Source organism: Vidua chalybeata (assembly GCF_026979565.1).
Source record: "Vidua chalybeata isolate OUT-0048 chromosome W unlocalized genomic scaffold, bVidCha1 merged haplotype SUPER_W_unloc_8, whole genome shotgun sequence".
In the NCBI taxonomy this organism is placed as follows: Eukaryota; Metazoa; Chordata; class Aves; order Passeriformes; family Viduidae; genus Vidua; species Vidua chalybeata.
In genome coordinates this window covers 110,542-132,474 of record NW_026530343.1, presented here as the reverse complement: position 1 = coordinate 132,474, position 21,933 = coordinate 110,542, and the positions used below count along the sequence as shown (strand labels likewise).

Sequence of the window (21,933 nt, the reverse complement as noted above, 5' to 3'; positions counted from 1 at the left end):
ATTTTGTAAGGTTTTACCTATCTGCAACACTAGGTAGCAGCTCAAGATACTTGGCATAAAGGTAATGAGATTATTTCAGCTGAATATTACAAATTAGACAAAATTTTTTCATACAATGCTTTACCAATATATGCAGTTGCAAAGCTGCCTCACAAAGATTTTCTTTTTATACCATGCTTTAAATAAAAACCTTTGGAGCATCTCCTTTTGTGGTTTTTGACCTCTAGCAATAGAATGCATCTTGTTTTCCTATGTAAATTGCCTCTTTGTGCATTCTGGTCATCCATGCTGTGTAGTTTGATAACTTTACTTATAGGTATGTAACTATTTCACAACATCATTTTCCATAGTTACAAAAATGAACTGACTGTAGAGAAGCATGACTGAATCTTCCAAGAGGCTGAAAATGTGAGGTGCAGAATGGCTCATTCTTTTCAGTGATGCTAAGAGGTTTTTCTTCCATCACTGTTCACTATCTTACTATCTAGAGGATGGAAAATAACCATGAAGATATAAAATATAAGCTTGCTCATGTTTGCCTGAAGCATAGAGCTTGGTAATTTCACAACTATGAAAAAGGTCATTAACAGTAGGGGTGTTAGAAATGAGGTTGCACTGTAGCTTTTGGATTAAAAGGATTACAATGTTATTTCTGTAGAGTGTCTTAGTGATAACTTCAGAATGTCCAAGTACATTACACTTTCAACCAAGGTATTTGAGAGAAAATTAGTAAAGGTAAAACATCTTGGACTATAAGATGTTAGGTAAGTTAACTTTGAAGATAACTCCTTCAGAATAGTATTCAGATTATTGGAATGTTACACTACAGTGCTGAGCTGTTAAAATAGATACATGCGCACATATATATGTGCACACATACATTCACCTGGATAGTCTGAACTCATTGCTGTCAAGAAAAATTTCTCTGTTAGCTGGAGCCTGTCTGTTTTCCCCCCTTGTCTTAGAATCAGCATTTGGAAGAACACTTCAGTTCTGTAGTGTATGGGTGAATTCAATTATTTTTTTACAATTGGGATATTTGTATGCTTAAGTGTAGTACCTTGAAGCATGCATTTTCATCCAATTGCTATCTCCTGTCTTCTTAATATAGTATCTGAATTTTTTGACTGAAGGTTTATTGGTGTGCATTTTCTTGCTATGTTAAAAATTGGTCACTTCTGACTGCTGTAAGGAGAAAAAAAATTAAACAACCTTTAGGTAAGGATATGTAGAAAACATATCAATATCCTAAGTGGAGAATTTGACCATAAACTAGTTTTTTCAAAACCTCAAAGCTAACTTTAAAGTATAGTGATAAAAATATAATAACCAAGGTGTTAATACTCTTAAGTACTAATGAGAAATTTAGGTCTCTTTGTAAAAGATAATTGCTCTCAATCATCATGAATATTTTTTCAAGTCTTGATGTATACTTTATTTATGACAAGGCAAGGGTTTTTTGCCTGTTAAAGTTGAAGGGTGTGTGCTTTTTGAGACACTAGCAAAGTCCTTTTGAATCCCTTCCTCATTACACTAAAATGTCTGTGCGACAGCACTGTATATGGCTTCACAGAAAACATTTGGACTCAGAGTAGTCCTCTGAAAGTACAAAGACTGATCTTCCTCGTGGGAAATACAAATTCCCTGGTAATCTTGGTGATGATGGTATCACATAGTGTAAGGAGAGGAAATAGCTTCTGAAAAATATCATTCCAGTAGCTGTAAATTGGCTGTTATTTTTTTTCAAGTATACTTTTATCTGACTCTTTACACAACTTTGGTTTTAACTAAATATAACTAGCTGCTTTTACGGAGTGCATAGACTAACAGATACTTATTCTTATCAGCTACCAGGTCATCAGTACACCAACTGACATTTTCATGGTGATGGAATATGTTTCAGGAGGAGAACTGTTTGATTATATCTGTAAAAATGGAAGGGTAAGAAGTAGTCCAACTCTACAAATCAATTACTTGCATTCTGTTATTGCTTTTGCAACCTTCCTGTTAAATGAAGGTTTGTTTCTTATGTAATCAGCATTAATTTTGCGGTTAGCAATTAAAATATACCTTATGACTATATCTTGTTTTGAAAATAAAAATGGTTATATATTAACATGTTTCAGATCTTTATGTGTGACTCTGTAGCATTTTTCCACTCTACTGAAGAATAAATTATACTGATATATTCATTTACAATTACTGTGTACAAACTGGATGGATATGTTACCCAGTTGGAGTAGCTGTAAACTTTCTTCAGTATAAACTATTATTGAAAAGCTACTGTTGTGCCCTTATTACCCTCTTCTACTATTAGACTGGTTTCTGTGAAAGTCCTAAAGTCACTTTTGACAAACCATCTAGATAGCCGGGATACTTTTAGCTAGTTGTTAGACTGAGCAAACTTTGACATGGATTAGGGTGTGTTTATAGGAAATATCCAGTTAAGTCTGCTGTTTAGGGCTAGCTGCTAATAGGAGCATAAGTAGAATCTGAAATTTATCACTTATATACTGTCGTCAGCTTTTGTCAACTTTAATCTTATACCATGCTTAAGTATCTAAGTTCATTGATATTCTAATTAGACAAAGTTAATGTTTGGGTGCTAATATTTCTAATTACTGAGTATATAACATCTACTGTATAAAATATCAAAACTATAAATGATAGCTTTTGGTCGTTGGAAAGTTTCCTTCAATTCATATAGAGGAAAATCAAGTTATCCTTCCACTGTCTCAAAATTGTTTAAAACCTTTGTTTGTCTTAGCTTGATGAAAAGGAAAGTAGACGTCTGTTCCGGCAAATCCTTTCTGGTGTGGATTACTGTCACAGGCATATGGTAGTACATAGAGATCTGAAGCCTGAAAATGTGCTGCTTGATGCACACATGAATGCCAAGATAGCTGATTTTGGTAAGCATTGCTATTTTATATCTGATCACATTTTTGGTGTTATTTAGATCCTGTTAATTTAGATCCTGGCCCGACCCCAGGACCTCACTCGCTTTTCTCACTGCTTGTAGTTTGCAAAGTTCAGGTCGAAACAGTTTCTAATTGCTAAATATAGTCTTTACGAGTGGCTACAGTTGCAAATCCAAAACAACCACCTTCGAAGCAGAGCTCCTGCCTTTCTCTCTTTCGTCACAGCTTTTGCTAGTCTCCACTTCCATAGTTTTTTCTCCTTGGCCGGGCGCTGCTGATGAGTCACCTTCGACTTGGACTGAGTCACCCTCGACTTGGACCGGGGAAGTCGGTGCAATGCCCTGGCTTCGGACAGGCAGCTGCGGAATTCACCCTAAGGCAGTTCAAAACCACCAACTGCAGTGTCTCTGAGACAAGGAAAAACAAATGAAAAGAGAACCTAAAAAAAACTCCACTTAAACAAAGCCCAAACAGCCAGCAAAGCAAAAAACATGCAGCAAAAGGGGGCAAGCTGCTCATTCCAACAGACTTTAAAAGCTCCCTCAAAACACACCCCTCCCCCCCCTTCTGTTCCTGGCTGCACTGCTGGTTCTTAAAGACACAGCTTAATATTTTCTCTGATAATGCTAAGTAGACTTAGTTCCCCACCTTGCCACTTCAAAACTGACTCTCTTGTTGTCTGTTTCTTTATCTGTAAAATGCAGATGCTTAGCTCTCTTTTAAGTACAGTGCAGGGAAAGTTCATCATATTTAAGAACTACAATGCTCTAGTAAAATTTACTACTTCTAAGAAACTGCTCTAATTTCACTTTAAAAGCTCTACAGATGCGACTGAAAAATGTAATTAAAGCATAAAAGGTAAAATAAGAACAGTTTTGCAAATTTCTGTGCTTTTAGCTATATAACTGCTGTGAGAAACAGAGCTTACTCTTTGAAATTTTTAAAAGTTTAATAAGGGATAAAAGGGACAATATCCAGCGCTGGGGTGTTTGGCAATATGCCAAAACTACACTTGGCTTAAAATAATGTACTCATATACTGTTGCATTACATGCATTATATGCATATTCATGAGCGTTTATACATTATTCAAACATTCCTGTGAGTTTACATGTTTCAGGAATTCTTTTGCTTGGTTTTAACCTTTGACTTGTCTGCATGCCATCCTGTAGATTAAACCAATAGATTTTATTTTTTTCTCATGGTTCCATCTTGTTGTTTTTACATTCTCTGATAACAAAGAGTCAGTAAATTCTTCTCTTGGTGCTCTGGTTTTTGTCACTGTTATCTTATGATTCGGATAAGATAGTCCACAAATGTGAGAAACAATATAATTATTTTACACCATTCTCTGAGTTAGTTACATGAATAAAAGCATTTTAACATTACATAGTCTCTATTTTAATATTATGCTAAGGCCTAAGATATATTTATCATGCTACTATTTATATAAGCTATACAGTGCATACATAAACTGACAGATTATACTATACCAAAAAGCAGTTAAAAGAAATTATAAATTGTACCATATCAAAATCTTTGTGATTAATAATAACATGCAAAAGCTAACACATAAATGCGAAAGCCAATACTATATTGTCATTTATAACAGCTGCCTAAGTAATCAGAAGCTTAATTATTTATATTAGCTGTTTAACACAGCTGCTGTGAGGACTGGTAGCTAGTTCTTGGAACTGTCTGTGAGAAACAAGCCACACTCTTTAAAGTTTTTAAAAGTTTTATAAGGGATAAAAGGGACAGTAAACAGCGCTGGGTGCGTAGTCGTAGCCAGAGGCATGCCGGTTAATCGTAACAACTCTTCTTATATACTTTTTCCATTGCATTGGTTAAATACATATTCATAAAAATTATGCATATTCAAACATTTCTTTGAATTAATTTACATGTTCTGGGAATTCTTTAGCTTGGTTCAACCCCTGACCCGCCTTTTTAGAGTACATGCAGTAATGTGTATTGTGTTTTTGAGAGTCGTGTGTCACTTCCTCACAATGGCCCCCCTGCTCCGTGGTTTCACAGCAGGCGACAGTTATCAATAGTTGAAGGGTCAATGGCGGTTTTTATCACATCCGTTCCTTAAATGTTATCTGACCATGCAGAAGGTTTTAGTTATTTCCAAAAGTACTTTAAATCAACATTAGCTATTTCACAAATATATTTGAGTTATTCTCATTATTGTCAGTTAGTTACAAAAATAAAAGCATTAGTTATTATTTCACAGCTACAGCTACTGTGAAAAATGCCAATCACTTGTTTTTTAAAATTTTAAAAGTTTATTAGTAATAAAATAGTTATAAAAAAAGTAATAAAATTAGAGTAATAAAAATTTGGACAATTAGGATTAGGACAATACAAGACAATAAAAAGCAAAGAATTACAGACATCTGGATGTTTTTTGGCACTAAGCTGCCAAAAACATGCCTTGTGAACAAAGGAATAACCCTTAAAAGCAATAGCCTGTTGCATATTCATATATCTCATACATGATGCATAAATTCCTTGCAAATTAAGAATTTGTCTGTTTTTAGTCAACTTCTTCCCCTTAATCCTGGTGGTTCCATAAAGATGGAGAGAAGGTGGAAGAATGTTTGTCTTTTCTGATAAGGAGGCAGTAACTCCTTAGATGTCCTGTCGCTGTTATCTCTGTGCGAAGAGTTTCTTGATTATCTTATCCCTTTCTTGAGCTAGTAAAAAAAATCTTACATTGCATAGTTTCTATTTTAACATTATGTTATAACCTAAAACTATATTTAACACACTACTTAAAAAGGATTAATACAGTATTACAAAATAATCCTCCATAACACATATAGTATTCAATTTAATATTTGCAAAGAGCCAATCATTTAATCTGCATTTTTCACAGCTACTTCTGTAAAAGTTAACATTTTGCGAAAGCCAAAACTATAATATATGTTTATAACACTGTTTATAAACTAAAATATCATCTATACATGATGTTCTGAGAATACAAGCTACACAGGGGCCAGGGCAATGGCCACAAAAAGCTGACAAATTATACTATATCAAAAGCAGTTAAAAGTGATTACAAACTGTACTATATCAAAATAATTTGCAAAAGCCAATACATAATAGTGAAAGCCAACAACTACATAGTTATTTATAACATGTCTTATTGGGAAATCTGACCATATAAGCATAGTAAGGTATTCAAAGTCTTGTAGGTGTACTAGAAAATACTTGCCCTTGTAAAACACTTGGAGGTCTCTGAAAGATGCTTGGTAATGCTGAGTATTCTAACTTAAAAGCATGGTGTTCAAGTATGTGGGTGCAAGTATGAAAACTAGCCTAGCTGTGTTCTTTCATATTCTTCCCCCCAAGTAAGGGCATAATTTCTGGCTGAGTTTGCTGGCCTGTACTGATTTTGATTATGCACCCCACACTGAAGAAACTAGAAGATATTTTACACAGATATTCTAGAAGTGGTAATTCTTTACTGATTATAGGATATGCCAGAGTGGTGAATGAGGATGGCTTAGTTCTAAAGTACACTTTAATCACTAACAGTGTTTAGTATCGCTTGATTTTTAAATTGCAGTGTTTCAGAAACCAGTTGAAGCAGTGTCGGTGTCTAAATTGTGGCAAGGCTGTGTGCACTCCTCAGTTCCCTTATTCTATATAACCTCTTAAAGAATTTTGGGCAATTATGTGGTAGCATCTTCCACTTTGCCATTTAGAAGAGAATATGTTTTTTAAGATACTTTTGTGTTAATGACCAAAATCCTATATTACTATGTTGCTCTCTCCTTTAGAGAAGCTTTGTTCTCTATCATGCTTGTGTAATCCAGAATGGATTAGTTTTTGTCTTGGAATTAATATGTTTTTGAACATTCCTAGGTTGTGTGCAATAATGGATTGATGTTACTCAAGTTTCTGGTAAGCTAAATGCAGGATCATGTATCATTCTCATATAAAAATTTCAATCACTCCAAACAATTTTGCCTCCTTACTGAGATAAATTAGTTAACTTTCTAGTTTGAATTACCAGTGATCTTTTCTAGGTGGTATATGCAGTATGAAATCACTCTGCTCTGTGAATCTTGAGTAGTTACTCTTATATACTTTCAGGTCTATCAAATATGATGTCAGATGGCGAATTTTTAAGAACAAGCTGTGGTTCCCCTAACTATGCTGCACCAGAAGTAATTTCAGGAAGGTAGTTTCTTTTCTACTGGATGCATGTATGAGCTTCTTTTCTCTTGGATGCATGTGTGCATGTACTTCAGTCATTTTGCTGCTTAATTCTAAAGGCTACAAAATAGTGTAATTCACAAGCTTTATGCTAAGAAATTGTGGGCTGAACTCTTAATTGCCTTGATAATTTTTCGCAAATATTTAAGACTTTGACCTATCTTTGAATAGTTTTTGTAAGGTGGAGGTGATGTCTGATGTCCCAAATATAGTGTGTACGGTGTTCCTGAATTGGTTTAAAAATCTCATTTGCAGCTCACATCTTGGAAGTAGATGTACAGATAGAAATACAGGCAAAGTCTACTGTGAAGTTGAGTAGTAGTGAAATATCTGCTGTAGAATCTATATTCAGTCTGAATTTACTCAGTGATTGTCAAATATGCTGCTTTCAGCTCCCTACCCTAATATCTTTTGCTGATTGGGAGGCTAAATGTATGTTTTATTCATGCAGTAGCATAGAAGATATGTCAAGTTCTGCTATATGGACTTGTCTTAAGTTTCTTAGCCTCTAAGACTTGGAGGCTAGATGACTACATAGATTGCACTCAAACAGTGATAGCAATGTATAACATGGGTTTTCTTGGTAGTAGCTGCAAGTTTCTTTCAGTTTGCCATTATCTTAAATTGTATCTGTGGATTATTTTTATACAATAGAGAGGAAAGCTAAGTACTTTTCTAGTTTCTGTTGCATATGTAAAAAGGAAAGACACTACAGTTTGAGGCATAGTACTGAATGCTATAGTAAGTGCAGATTAGTTGTCCAAAGTTCATATACTCTTGATTAGCATGATACAATTTAAGAATGTAGAAAAAATATCTATTTAAATGTATTAAGCACAAATTGCTAATATTTAACTTTTTTCCCAGATTATACGCAGGTCCAGAAGTAGATATTTGGAGCAGTGGAGTTATTCTCTATGCTTTGTTATGTGGAACACTTCCATTTGATGATGATCACGTGCCAACCCTTTTTAAGAAGATATGTGATGGTATCTTTTATACCCCTCAATACCTGAATCCATCTGTATCTAGTCTTCTGAAACACATGCTGCAAGTAGATCCAATGAAGAGAGCAACAATCAGAAACATTAGGTAAAATGTTAACTGATATCTGATCAGAGGAGGCTGGAATGTTAATTTTAATGAAAATATGCAGAACAAAGAAATAATTTATATGGCTTGTCCCTGTTTTATAGTCTGAGATGAACAATTCAACTTCTGTTTTTTTGGCTTTAGCTCTGGCTCTGATCTCCTGTGGCCAATGAAGTATCTACTGGCAGTCAGAGTAAAACAAATATATATGTTGCATATAAAAAATCAGAGAAATTCTACATTTAAGAGTGCTAAAGCAAGCCTGTTTACCTGCAGAATGGTTTGCAAAAACTGTACGGTATTGACTTCTCTGGGCAAGAAAAATATTTGCTGATATGAACTGCTGTTTTGTATTGTAAATGTCTGAGGGGAAGTTATGACTTTTTAACCTGATAACTATTGCTTTTATTCATATATCTGCAGACTCAGCAAAATCATCTATTGAGGTTGAATATTCCGTGTGTAAGATGGCACTCACTATTTTAGCTTGAAAACCCTGACATGAACCTGTGTATGAGTGACAATTGCTACATAGAATACTGATAAGTTTAAGATTGCAGGTAGATATAGCCATCATGGACTCCAAATTTCAAGACAGAATTATGGAGAGGGTGACCACTGACAAGTGAACAGTAGGTAGAATTAAAAATAAGGTAGCTTCATGCAATAGCCTAGTTAGGTATTCCTGTTTTATTTGTAAGAAGCTCTAAGGAGAGAGCTCTGAAATACTACCTTACTGAAGATGCTTCCTCATTTAGGAATGGAGGTTATCAAGTTAGCAATGTTCTTGTTCTTTCAGTAAAACAAAAAATGTGTTACATATATCCCTTACAACTTCATTAAAATAGAAAGTACTTTCATAGAATCATAGAATGTTAAAGGGTTGGAAGGGACCCTAAAGATCATCTAATTTCATCCCCCCTGCCATGGGCTGGGATACCTTCCACTAGACCAGGTTGCTTAATATCGGTGATGGAGAGATGGGGACGGACATCTGAGCTTGGATCAGAAGCCGATTTTTATTGAGAATACAAAGTGCTTATGTAGGGTTTACTTGTATGACACTTATATAGGGTTCTATTTTTGGTAACAATTTCCCATTGGTTACACATTCTTCATGACATCAGTTACCTGGTAATCATTATCTTATCACAAAGTTTCACAACATGTCTCTTGGTCACTTCTACCCCAGGGAGCAGTTATCTGTGTCTGTCTCTCCCATGGTTTCTGCTCGATCACACCTAAGATATCAGGCTCCTTTATCAGTTCCACTGTACTCTCTGTCTTACTCTCCATAGCTCAAAGCCTTATCCAACCTGGCCTTGAACACTTCCAGGGATGGGGCATCCACAACCTCCCTGGGCAACCTGTCCCAGTGCCTGACCACCCACACAATAAAGAATTTCTTCCTAATATCTAACCTAAGTTTCCCCTCTTTCAATTTGTACCCATTACTCCTTGTCCTATCACTACAGTTTTTAATGAAGAGTCCCTCTCTGGCTTCCCTGTAGGCTCCTTCAGATACTGAAAGGTGCTGTGAGTTCTCCAGGGTGAACAGCCCCAACTTTCTCAGCCTGTCTTCATAGAGAAGGTGCTCCAATCCTCTTATCAAGTTAGTCTCCCTCCTCTGGACTTGCTCCAACAAATCCATGTCCTTCTTATGTTGAGGACACCAGACCTGAATGCAGTACTCCAGGTAGGGTCTCACAAGAGCAGAACAGAGGGAGAGAATCACCTCCCTCACCCTGCTGGCCACTATCCTTTGGATGCAGCCCAGGATTCCATTGGCTTTCTGGGCTGTGAGCACTCACTGCCAGCTCATGGTGAGTTTTTCATTACTTATCACCCCCAAGTCCTTCTCTGCAGAGCTGCTCTCAATCACTTCTCTGCCCAACCTGTAGGTGTGCCTGGGATTTCTTTGACCCAGGTGTAGGACTTTGCACTTTGTTTTGTTGAACTAGATGAAGTTTACGCAGGCCCACTTCTCAAGTGTGTCAAGGTCCCTCTAGATGGCATCCTTTCCCTCCATTGTGTCAACTGCACCACACAGCTCAGTGTTGTCACCAAATTTGCTGAGGGTGCCCTTGATCCCGCTGTCCATGTTGTCGTCAAAGATGTTGAACAGTATTGGCCCCAGTACCCACCCCTGAGGGACACCACTCATCACTGGTCTCCATGTGGACAATGAGCTGTTGACCCCAACTCTTTGTATGCGACCAGCCAGCCAGTTCTTTATCCACTGAGTGGTCCATCCATCAAATCCATGTCTCTCCAATTTGGAGACAAAGATGTCATGCGGGACAGTGTCAAATACTTTGCACAAGTCCAGGCAGATGATGTCAGTTGCTCTGCTCCATCTACCAATGCTGTAGCCCCGTCACAGAAGGTCATCAAATTTTTCAGGCATGATTTCCCTTTTATAAAGCCATGTTGGCTGTTAACAATCACCTCTGTTTTCCATGTGCCGTAGCATAATTTCCAGGAGAATCTGCTTCATGATCTTGCCAGGCACAGAGGTGAGACTGACTGGGCTGTAGTACCCTGGGTCTTCTGCTTTCCCCTTTTTAAAAATGGGAATTATATTTCCTTTTTTCCAGTCCTTGGGAAGTTCACCTGACTGCCACAATTTAAAAAAAATTATGGGTAGTGGCTTAGCAACTTTCTCTGCCAGCTCCCTCAGGACCCATGAATGAATCTCATTGGGTCCCATGGACTTGTGCACATTCCGGTTCTTTACATGGTCTCGAACCTGATATTTTTCTACAGTGGGCTTAGGGTCTTCATTCTCCCAGTCCCTTTCTTAACTTGAGGAGTGTGGCTGGAGCACTTGCTGTTGAAGACTAAGGCATAGAAGTCATTGAGAAGACTTGGAGAAATCAAAGCACTGAGAACTAAACATTGTAAAACTTAAGCTAAGTTCCTATCCATTCATCTAAGTCATGTTAAATAAGTCCAAAAGAGAAGTGATATGAAAAAAGATGTTGAAAAATGTTGACTACAGAGCATGGATGGATTTTTGAATCCTAAACAATTTTGTCCTGTTAGCTATGAGACATCATCTCAGTTTAAAGGATAAACTTTTGAGTTTAATTGACTCCCTTAATTTTTATAGTGGTATGTGCATGCAAAGAAAGAGGCCCACTGTAACAAATAATAACAAAATATTCAGTTATTCAGCTAGAGCTGTGCTTTATAATCATATAGGAAAAACTTTTTCTACTTCTAAGTTAATTGCTTTCATATGATGAAAGTACATTTTGCTCAATTCAGTTGTGCTGAGGCATGTTCTCAGGCTCATACTGACTAGAGCTTGATCAATATAACTGCTCTTAAATCTGTAGCAATTCTTTATGCTATAGAATAGGATATTTATAAAATTAGCATCATGCCGTATCCTTCGACTAGTTAAACAGCTTACTCTAGGCACACAAAATTATTTATTTCCATATGATTGGGCAACCTAAGTATTTGGTTCCTTCTATATATTTCCTTTTCACTCTTAGCCTATGGATACACTAGTAAAGAGGTACAGATCAACTCTTCTGTAGCCTTCCCTCAACTCTTTAAGGCTTGAAGAGACAGCAAGGGGGTTTTCTGAATGGAAAACTCATAGGCAGCTTGTTGGGGGTGGGGAGCATGTGACTTCAGTGTTCAAACATTTACTAAAAAAAAACTATTCAGTATCAAGATTTCTTTAATTTGTGAAGTATTCTTATGTATATACTTGGGGAGGGACAGCTTTGATTGGGTAGCATACATATTTCAGTTGAAAATATCTCAAAACTAAAATTGTTTTTCTTTTTACTGCCACTAACTACAAACCCAATGCCAAAACCACAACTATTTCTATAAAAAGCTGGTTGACTTATACAAAGATATTATTCATGATCAGGTAGTTGAAACCCTTAGAGGAAAGGCATTTTTCAGTCTCCTGCAAAATGTCTAGCAAAATCTTGTGAAGGAGATGATTACTTTTCACTATGTACTGTTGTGTTGCACAGAAGGGGACTTGTACTGACAACTGTTGATCTTTTTTGTATAGACTAAGAATAATTTTATTTTTAAAATAATTTAATAATAAAAAGATTTGCTTTGCATATATATACTCAGATTTTATTTTTAAATCTAGAGAACATGAATGGTTTAAGCAGGACCTTCCCAAATACCTGTTTCCTGAAGACCCGTCATATAGTTCTACCATGATTGATGATGAAGCCTTAAAAGAAGTGTGTGAGAAGTTTGAATGCACTGAAGAAGAAGTGCTAAGTTGTCTGTACAGCCAAAATCATCAGGACCCTTTAGTGGTTGCGTATCACCTCATTATAGATAATAGAAGAATAATGAATGAGACCAAAGACTTCTACTTGGCTACAAGCCCACCGGATTCTTTTCTTGATGATCACAATCTATCTCGACCTCATCCTGAAAGAGTGCCATTCTTAGTAGCTGAAGCACCACGTCCCCGTCATACTCTTGATGAGCTGAATCCACAGAAGTCAAAACACCAAGGTGTAAGAAGAGCGAAGTGGCACTTGGGAATACGGAGTCAGAGTAGACCAAATGATATCATGTCTGAAGTTTGTCGAGCAATTAAACAACTGGATTATGAATGGAAGGTAAAGAATAAAGGGTCCTTACAGCAGACAACAGTAAATTTTTGTTTGAGCTGTGTAATTACATAGCCTTGAAGTATGAAATTGTGTTCTCCTGTGCTGTGGAAAATAGTCTTGTGTGCCTGTACTGACTACTTGTGTTTGCTGTGCAGGAAGGGTTTGGGGAGGAAGGCTATTTATGCTGGCAGGAATAATCTTGCTAATGTGTTTAATCTTTCTACTGGGACTCTGGGAATATGCTGAGTAGGGTGTTTTGTTTGAGGTTTTTTGGTGTGTTTTTGTTGGTAATAAAAACTCTGACAAGCAAACCTGAAATCACTTAATAACATCAGTGACTTGAAATAAGAAAAACAATGTGCAGTGCTTCTAAAACAGTTCTAGTTACTAAGTCAAATCTCTTGTGTACTAGGTTGTAAATCCATACTATCTGCGTGTTCGAAGCAAGAATCCAGTGACAAGTGCATATTCCAAAATGAGTCTACAGTTGTATCAGGTGGATAGCAGGACGTACTTACTGGACTTCCGTAGCATTGATGGTATGTAAAGACTTAAGTCAATGGACTTGTAAGGAGAATAATTTTAAATGCAAACATGTCTTAACTTACTTGTTTATAAGTGATGTAAGTGTTGCCCTTTATTAGTTTAAGTCAAGCTAGATCTGCATTAATGTTTCTTTATTCCTTCCTTGTCTAGTGTTCCTATGATCAGATGGTTAGCTGTTTCATTCCTTAAATAATCACTTTTTATCTATATCAACTCTCAAACTGCTCCATTTTGTGTCTGCACCAGCACTAATATTGCTGGTGCAAAAGGGGAAGGATTGTTGGAGGTGAGTTTTGAATCAACCTAAACTGGTTTTGTGGCCTCACCCCCAAATTTAAACTTTAATTTAGATCTGAAGTAAGCATGGGAACATATTTTCCTAGTGAAGATAAAGCTTGGCATTTAGGCATGCAAATTTGACTTTAGCTGTACATTGCTGTACTGCATCTGGCTGAGATGGAGTTAACTTTCTTCATTGTAGCTGGTATGGTGCTGTGTTTTTGATCTGTGACTAAAACAGTGTTCTGGCTATTGCTGAACAGTACTTGCATAGTATCTAGTCTTTCTGTTTTCTCACTGTGGTGCACCCAATGAGTAGGCTGGGGGTGAATAAGAAGTTTTATGGGGACATAACCTGAAATGCTGACCTGGCTTGATCAAAGTGATATCATGCTATATGATGTCATGCTTAGCAAAAAATCTGAGTGGATGGGAGTTTGGGGAAGGTAACCATTGTTCGGAGACTGGCTGCGTGTTAGCATGCTTATAGGAGGTGGCACGTGGTTGCCTTTGCATCACTTTTCTTTCTTTCTTCCTTCATCTAAGTAAGCTGTTTATCTCAGTCTATGAGTTTTCTTGCTTTTGTCTTTCCAATTCTCTTCCTCCGTTGCACTAAGGGTAGTGTGGAGTGAATGAAGGGCTGGCTGGGGATTTAGCTGTCAGCAAAGTCCAACCCAACAATGCTAGGAGTAGACAAAATTTAAGATGGGCATATGCTTGCAGTAAGTGAAGTCTTGAAAGTAGTTGGACAGATCTGTAGGAAAAACTTTTATAGAGCGACAATATCACAGCATACAACTCTGTTGTGGTTTAAGCACAGCTGGGAACTAAGCCTCACACAGCTGCTCCTTCACTTGCCCCTGGTAGAATGGGGGAGACAATCAAAAGGGTAAAACTGAGAAAACTCATGGGTTTAGATAGAGACAGTTTAATACAGAAAGCAAAAGCCACATGTGCAAGCAAAGCAAAACAAGAAATTTGGTCACTCCTTTCCATGGGCAGGCAGGTGTTCAGCCATTTCCATCATGCATAACAGTTATTTGGGATGACAAATGCCATCACTCCAAACATCCCCCACTTCCTTCTTCCCTCAGCTTTATATGCTGAGCATGATGTCATATGGTCTGGAATATTCCTTTGGTCAGTTGGGGTCAGCTATCCCAGCTGTGTTCCCTCCCAACTTCTTGTGCATCCCCAGCCTACTTACTGGCGGGGTGGTATGAGAAGCAGAAAAGTCCTTGATGCTGTGCAAGCTCTGCTCAGCAATAACAAAAACATCCCTGTATTTTCACACTGTTTTAGCACAAATCCAAACCATAGCCCCGTGCTAGCTACTAGGAAGAAAATTAACTATTCCAGTGAAAACCAGCACAAACTGCAAGTCATACCTTCCTGAAAATGGAGGAGCAAATATAGACTGGCCATAATGCTTGTTTAAAAGCATAGTAGTCTAAAGCAAATTATTTATAGCCAATAGTGTACATGATATGCCTAGGAAAACGTGTCATGGAAAAAGAATTTACTGGAATATGGCTGGACTACAGTACAGGATGGCTAAGGCTGAGTCTCATGACAGTTTAACCTGATCTGACTTGGCAATGCAATTCTTGCCTTGTCCCTTCTAACCATACAAGTGTTTGCTGAGGCTGGGGCAGCTGCAGTCCTGGCCTCAGCTCTTGAGGAAATACAAGCCTAGGGCATGGATTTGGCATCTCTCTTCCAGCAGTGAAGCTGATCTGACTTGCCCTCCACCACAGCTAGCCATTCTTTATCCCTCTTGCAAACTGTAGTTTAAAGTAGCTTTGATGTGAAGACCCAATCTCTTCTGTGTTCACTAACTTCTCTTAGAAATAACTTTGTCTGGTAACAGGTGCAAGTCAAAACTAATGTTGAGTATTTAAAGTAAGAATAGAGATACTTCAGCAGAAAATTACCTTCAGTATGAGGTAGAAATGCTTCCATCTTAGAAGTAAACTTAAACTGTTGCAGCCCAAATGCATATTAAAGAGAAAAACTTCCAAAAACAAAGGATGTAGATGTATCAATGAATTATAAGGAAATACAAAGTATGAATAACCAAATAGAAAGAAAGCAAATAAAATACTATCAAAAAGCATCTACACAATGTTCAAAATGTTATTTGATTTAACCTTATGATGCTGTCATGTTTCTGTTTTAAGTTTAAGCTAAATCTATTTAGCTATTAGCTGCTGAAACTACATGAAAAATTCAGTGAGTGCTGGTCTAAACTAGATCCGATAGTCCTGGAGCACAGTTCAAAGCACAAGAATAATTTGCATAAGGACATTTAATTCTGTTGCTATATGTATAAGCTTTTATTTTGTATCAACTACATACAGTTGTAAAAGCTGTTTATGTATTAATCAACATTTAAAAAAATCAAGATTGGAAGTGTGAAAAAGGGAAGTTTGCTGTTCCTATGATTAATTTTCCTCTTCTCTCTAATTATCCCCCAGATGAAATTACTGAAGCAAAATCTGGGACTGCAACTCCACAGAGATCAGGTTCTGTGAGCAACTGTAGATCCTGTCAAAAAGATTCAGATGGTGATGCACAGGGAAAATCTGCAGATATATCCCTTACACCATCAGTAGCCTCTTTGATTGATTCTTCTAAGGCTGAATTAACTCCAAGACCAGGGAGTCATACAATAGAATTCTTTGAGATGTGTGCAAATCTTATTAAAATACTTGCACAATAAGTTTGAAAGTGGGCTTATTTCTTTTACAGCAATAACCTTGCCTAAATCATAGTCAGATGCTTCCAGTTATAATTAAGTTAAATGAACTAAGGTGCTGAAAAAACTAGCCACAGAATGCAATTTTCAGGGGGATTGGAATGATTATATGCCATTATGTATATTATTTTGAAGCTGGAGTGAATTCTGATTGTCCGCTGTCCAATAGCATTATACAGGTATAAGAAGTCACGTGCCCTTGGCAGTGTTCATAACACTTTACACTGATTGCACATTAGAATTCAAATATTTAAGTTATGCTGGCCTTCTCGCTTTTTTTCACTGATAATACATACATCTAATGCACTGTAAGTAAATGTAGTTCAATGACTTAAATATGACTTGATCAGCATCTATAGTTGTGCCTTAGTTGATCAGAATTGTCAACATCTAACAGTAATATATTAAAACTGCTTTTTCTTCCCTCTTCTTTGACAGTAAATGATAAAGAATAGTTTGATGCATTATAATATACTACTTTTAATAACAGATAAATATGATTAAATGCATGCAAATCCAACCAGGTGAAAATATGTGTAGGGGCTTTGTAATGCACTAAGGGTGAAATTCTGTGGGCTGTAAGTAGAACAATTCAGGCCACAGCAGTGGTGAGAGGCTTAATGCTGAGAAGACTTGGCACCCTGTGTGCTGAAACAAAATGTGGTTCTGTGAAGAACTGTCAGCAGGTTCCTGATCTGTGCAGATTTAGTAGCTCATATCTTAGTGTGGTAGAAGCACAGCAGTTCCCCATTGCTACTGCAGGCTGAGAATCCTGTTCCTTATAAACACATGCATGTAGTTAAAAGCACAGCTCTATGGCCTCTTGCATGCTATTCTAGAATCTAAAATTTTCACATTTAAAAATATGTTCATACTTTGATACAGCTGTTTATATCATATGCTACCTTGCCATATATTTTATAGAATTCACATTGCAGTTGAAAATACATATATAGGTTTAGGTTTTTCAAAGCAGCTTTTATAGTGAACTCTGCCATTTAAATTGTGGCATTAGTAGTCCAACTTTTCAGTTGAACATTTAAAACTGATCATGACAGCTTATCATATAATCGTAGAATGGTTTGGGTTGGGAGAGACCTTAAAGATTACCTGCTTCTAACTCTCTGCCATGGGCAGGGACACCTTCCACTAGACCAGGTTACTTGTAAACCCATCCAACCTGGCCTTGAACACTTCCAGGGACGGGGTGTCCACAGCCTCTCTGGGCAACCTGTGCTGGGGCCTCACCACACTCATAGTAAAGAACTTCTTCCTAATATCTAACCTAAACTTGCTCTTCTTTAGCTTAAGGCCATTCCCCCTTCTCCTGTCACTGCATGCCCTTGTGAAAAGTCCCTCTCCATGTACCTTGTAGGCCCCCTTTAGGTACTGTAAGGCTGCAATAAGGTCACCCCAGACCCTTCTCCAGGCTGAACAGCCCTAAGTCTCTCAGCCTGTCTTCATAGAGAGGTGTTCCTGCCCTCCGATCCTCCTTGTGGCCTCCTTTGGAGTTGTTCTAAAAGGTCAATACCTTTTCTTGTGTTGGGGGCCCCAGAGCTGGATGCAGGACTCCAGGTGGGATCTCACAAGAAGAGAATAGAGGGGCAGAATCACCTCCCTCAACCAGCTGGGTATACAGTGATAGGATAAGGAGTGTTGGAACCCAGGGCACAGGGAATATTTCTATGCCTGTCCTGGGAAGTTCTGATCCCCAGGAGAGCACTGCTTTTAACCTTTCTCCATGGAGAAAGCTTCCAAGACCTTGGGAAGAATTGGAATCTACGAGTGTGTGAAATAGATAGCAGTACAGTTTATCACAGGGTGAAAAAGAGTTTTGGGATTTTCGTATGGAGGTAGATAGGAGACAAGATGGAGGATTTTGGGCATTGTCAGATCTCCTTCTTGTTCTTCATCTACTCAGTTTTCTGCAGTGTTGGGAGCACAGGGTGACTGGTTAGAAAGAACCACAATGCAGATGTTGGGTAGACAGAAAAATAATTAGTTATTGGTAGAAAGGTAGAAATAAAGTATGTTCTAAGAGTTAATTGGACAAAATAGCTTTAAAAGACCTTGAACCTGTGTGTCTTGTGGCTTTTGGTGCCTTCTCCTTGTACACTAAGTCTGAGATGTAGATGGTGTGCAGAACTTCTGATAAGAGAAAAATAAACAACAACCCGAAGACTGAAAAAACCAAGAGTCCCATCCGTCTCTCGTTCCTGACACAGAACTTTTTAGGGGTCTCCTGTCATGGGTTGACACTGGAGCAATGTTAGTGCCCTTATGAAAATACTCTTTCTTAAATAATTGTTGTGAGATGTTATCAGGAACAGAGTAGAGCAGGCTTAAGCTTAATAACAAAGGAAAAAAAAAACTTTATTAAACTACTACTACTACTATAAAAGACACACACACTAAATCCAGGATGAAGACCCTCTAAAACACTCTTCCTCCCCCCACTTAATTTTTAAAACAACTACTGTGAAACATTACTTGGGATTCTTGATCAAGTTGCTACTCTTCAGATAATCAATACTCAGTGTATTAAGGGAGAGAGGAGTCTCTCTTGTACTATAGACTCTCAGGAAACACAGTTGCCACTTCCTGTGTTTCCATGTTATACATGGTAACCGCTCAGAGAAAATCTGCCAGTGTGACACTCTCCTTTCTATGTCACAGTGCTTTTACTACTATGTATGGACAGACTGCCTATAGGGTTCTTTTAAGGATGCTTTGCTACAGACTTAAAGAGACAACAGTTCAGCTTCTCATTTTGGGACTACAGTCCCCCCCAGTTTTCTTCCTCCCCTGGGGTTGAGGGTCTAAGAACAGAGATCATCTTCTTGAAGACAGAGGGCATCACTACACTTTCTTCAGCTTTTTTTTTTTGTTCTCTCCATTCCTGTGTTGGCAGTTGCTGAAGCAGGTCTCTTTGGTTCACGATTGTATCTTCTTAAAAATGCAGTCTCTATTGTAGGAGAATTTGGTTCAGTCTATGGCTAACAAGAAAAGTCTAGTTAAAAGCTACTCCATCATCTCTTCCTACTTAAAAATTTCTTCTTTTAACATCTTAGGTCCTGGACTGTCTCTTATCTACTTTAAATTGAGGAGGAGTAATATTTTACAAAGCCTTCATTTCTTAGGATAGGGTTAAAAGTTCAGACTTCCTGGATGGCTGAAATCTCTGTTCAGAACTAACTCTAACTCCCACGCTGGGCATCTTCCCCCCCCTTCTCTTTATCTTCTGCTGGCAAATTTTTAGGTGCTGTCAAGCTCTCTGTCTCTTTCCCTCGGCGGGGGGGGGGGAGAGGGGGGGCGGAACAAAGGTATTTCTGTCTCTCTCTACCTTTCCGTCCACAAGAACTAGCTCAGTTCTAGTCCTTTAGCCCCCTCGGCCTACCTGGACAAGGCCGCGTGGCTTCCCCTCTCCCACCCAGCCTGTGGCTGGGTAGGGGAGAGTTTGTACTTTCTGACAACTAAAACTAAAGAGACAGTTCCCCTGAGAGTTCTTACTTTTAACCCCCTGTGTTCTCAGAAGCGTGTCTATACCTTCAGTGGTCAGTCTAAATGCTAATATCTAAACCTGACCACTGATTAGTTTAACTACCAACTTCTTAAAAAAATTCACTTCTATGTCAAACCACAACAGATGGTCCCATCAGGGCGACCCACAAGGGAGGTTTTGACAAGGAGGAATGGCCTTAAGCTGAAGGAGAGAAGGTTTCGATTATATATTAGGAAGAAATTCTTTATTATAAGGGTGGTGAAGCACTGGCACAGGTTGCCCACAGGTTGTGGATTCTCCATCCCTGGAAGTGTTCAAGGCCAGATTGGATGGGGCTTGGAGCAATCTGGTCTAGTGGAAGGTGTCCCTGCCCATGGCAAGGGGGTTGGAAGTAGATTATCTTTAAGGTCCCTTCTGACCCTAGCCATTCTGTGATTCTTTATCAAGCTTCTCATCCACAACCATCCTCAGTCCTCCCAGGGCTAATTCTTGATTCATTTTACACCCAGCTTTTAATTGTGCTTGGGACTCAAAAAGTTTTTAACAGTAGATTTCTATTACCAATGTCATACATCCTACCACAGTTATGGTTTTTGCAATGTTTTCAGAACAAAATTGAACCTTAAATGTTAAAATCTTAGCTAATACTTGCACAAAAACATTTACTCTCTTGTAAACTGGATATAATTATCCACAGTTCCATTTTAATCTAGCACTAATAGATGTAAACATTGCACAATAAACTATGTCATAAAACATTTGCATTCAACAATGAGCATTCTCTTCAAAGTCAACTTCATTACCTACTTTCTTTCAAAGATTGCTCTTCTGATTAGAGACTGGAAACAAAGCATTATTTTGATCAGTAAAGTCTTGACCCTGAAAATGAATGTGAGTTATTGTCATTGTCTAGCTGAAAAATGCTAGCTACACCTATAAGAATAGTCTAATCCAGGCCAACTGGTTCCAGTTATGAATATGCACAACACAGAATTTGAACAAACTTAAAGCTGCTTAAGCCCTGGAGCTGCCGTAACTGTGTTCTGAACTGGGAAATGGTGTAGTCTGCTTAATATGTAGGTTCATGTTACAGCTCCAGTTCTTTATCCTCAAGTGTCACACACTGTCCCCATAATGCATGGTTGTATTACTGTATCTCAAAGTGGAAGATTTCTCTTAATGCTTTGGGTTTAAATTCCTGAGATTGAGATGTCAACATGAGACAAGTTGCCCATCCTACTTAAGTGGGGGTTTGTGTTATGTGGGGTCTTTTTAAGCCTTGTAAGAAATTATTCTGATGTACTAAATAAATCAGTGTACTCATTTTTGTTACCCTTTTATTTTGAAGTTGGTAAATGTTGTACAATATAACAAATGAAGAGGGTTTTTTGTTTTTTTAATTGCAGTAATTTCTCATCTGGAATTGGTTTGGAATCACTGAAAGGGTCTCTTTGTGTATGTTAAGCTAAATATTTGCAAATGGTATCTGGTCCTGTTTTGCAAATTTTTAATGCTGACCACAAGTGCAAGGTGTCAAGGTACAAATATATTTTAATTTTTATATACTTTTTGGCACTCATGCATTAAGGCAACCTTAGTTATTTAGTCTCAGTATCTGATAGCGGAAGAGAGTTTCTGGCAGAAGTGTACAGTATGTATAGCTTTATTTAAAGTAAATTTTATTGGTATGATAAATCGGTTTTGATGGACAAAAGTTTCCTGATGGAACAGAGTTGAGGTGGGGTTTGGGGTCTTTTTGTTTGTTGTGGGGGCTAGCTTATACAGTGGGAGGGAGGGGAAATAATGCACTGGAGAGTCCAGAAGAAGTGAGGCCCACTGGTTGAGATACCCGTGCAGGGAGGGTAATACCTGAGAAAGAGACAGCAAATAATTTCTCACTATTCCCTCCCCTTCTAAGTGCATTTGGTCAGTTTGATTTCCTGGCAGGATATGGTTTTCCATATAATACTTTGAAGGGACTTTCTCCCTCTCTAAC

At 37.9% G+C, this 21,933-nt stretch overlaps 1 protein-coding gene across 3 annotated transcripts in view; it reads left to right on the top strand.

The window, feature by feature from the left end:
- Positions 1–21,675, top strand: part of LOC128783021 (5'-AMP-activated protein kinase catalytic subunit alpha-1-like) — a 47,683-nt gene extending 26,008 nt beyond the window's left edge. For all 3 annotated transcript variants that reach the window (XM_053933596.1, XM_053933594.1, XM_053933595.1), the window contains 7 exons: positions 1,848–1,941; positions 2,768–2,912; positions 7,028–7,115; positions 8,018–8,242; positions 12,372–12,858; positions 13,265–13,391; positions 16,155–21,675. In XM_053933596.1, coding sequence (XP_053789571.1) covers positions 1,848–1,941; positions 2,768–2,912; positions 7,028–7,115; positions 8,018–8,242; positions 12,372–12,858; positions 13,265–13,391; positions 16,155–16,399 — 1,411 coding nt within the window. In that variant the 3' untranslated portion in view covers positions 16,400–21,675. The remainder of the gene's footprint in view (positions 1–1,847; positions 1,942–2,767; positions 2,913–7,027; positions 7,116–8,017; positions 8,243–12,371; positions 12,859–13,264; positions 13,392–16,154) is intronic.
- The last annotated feature ends 258 nt before the right edge of the window (positions 21,676–21,933 follow it).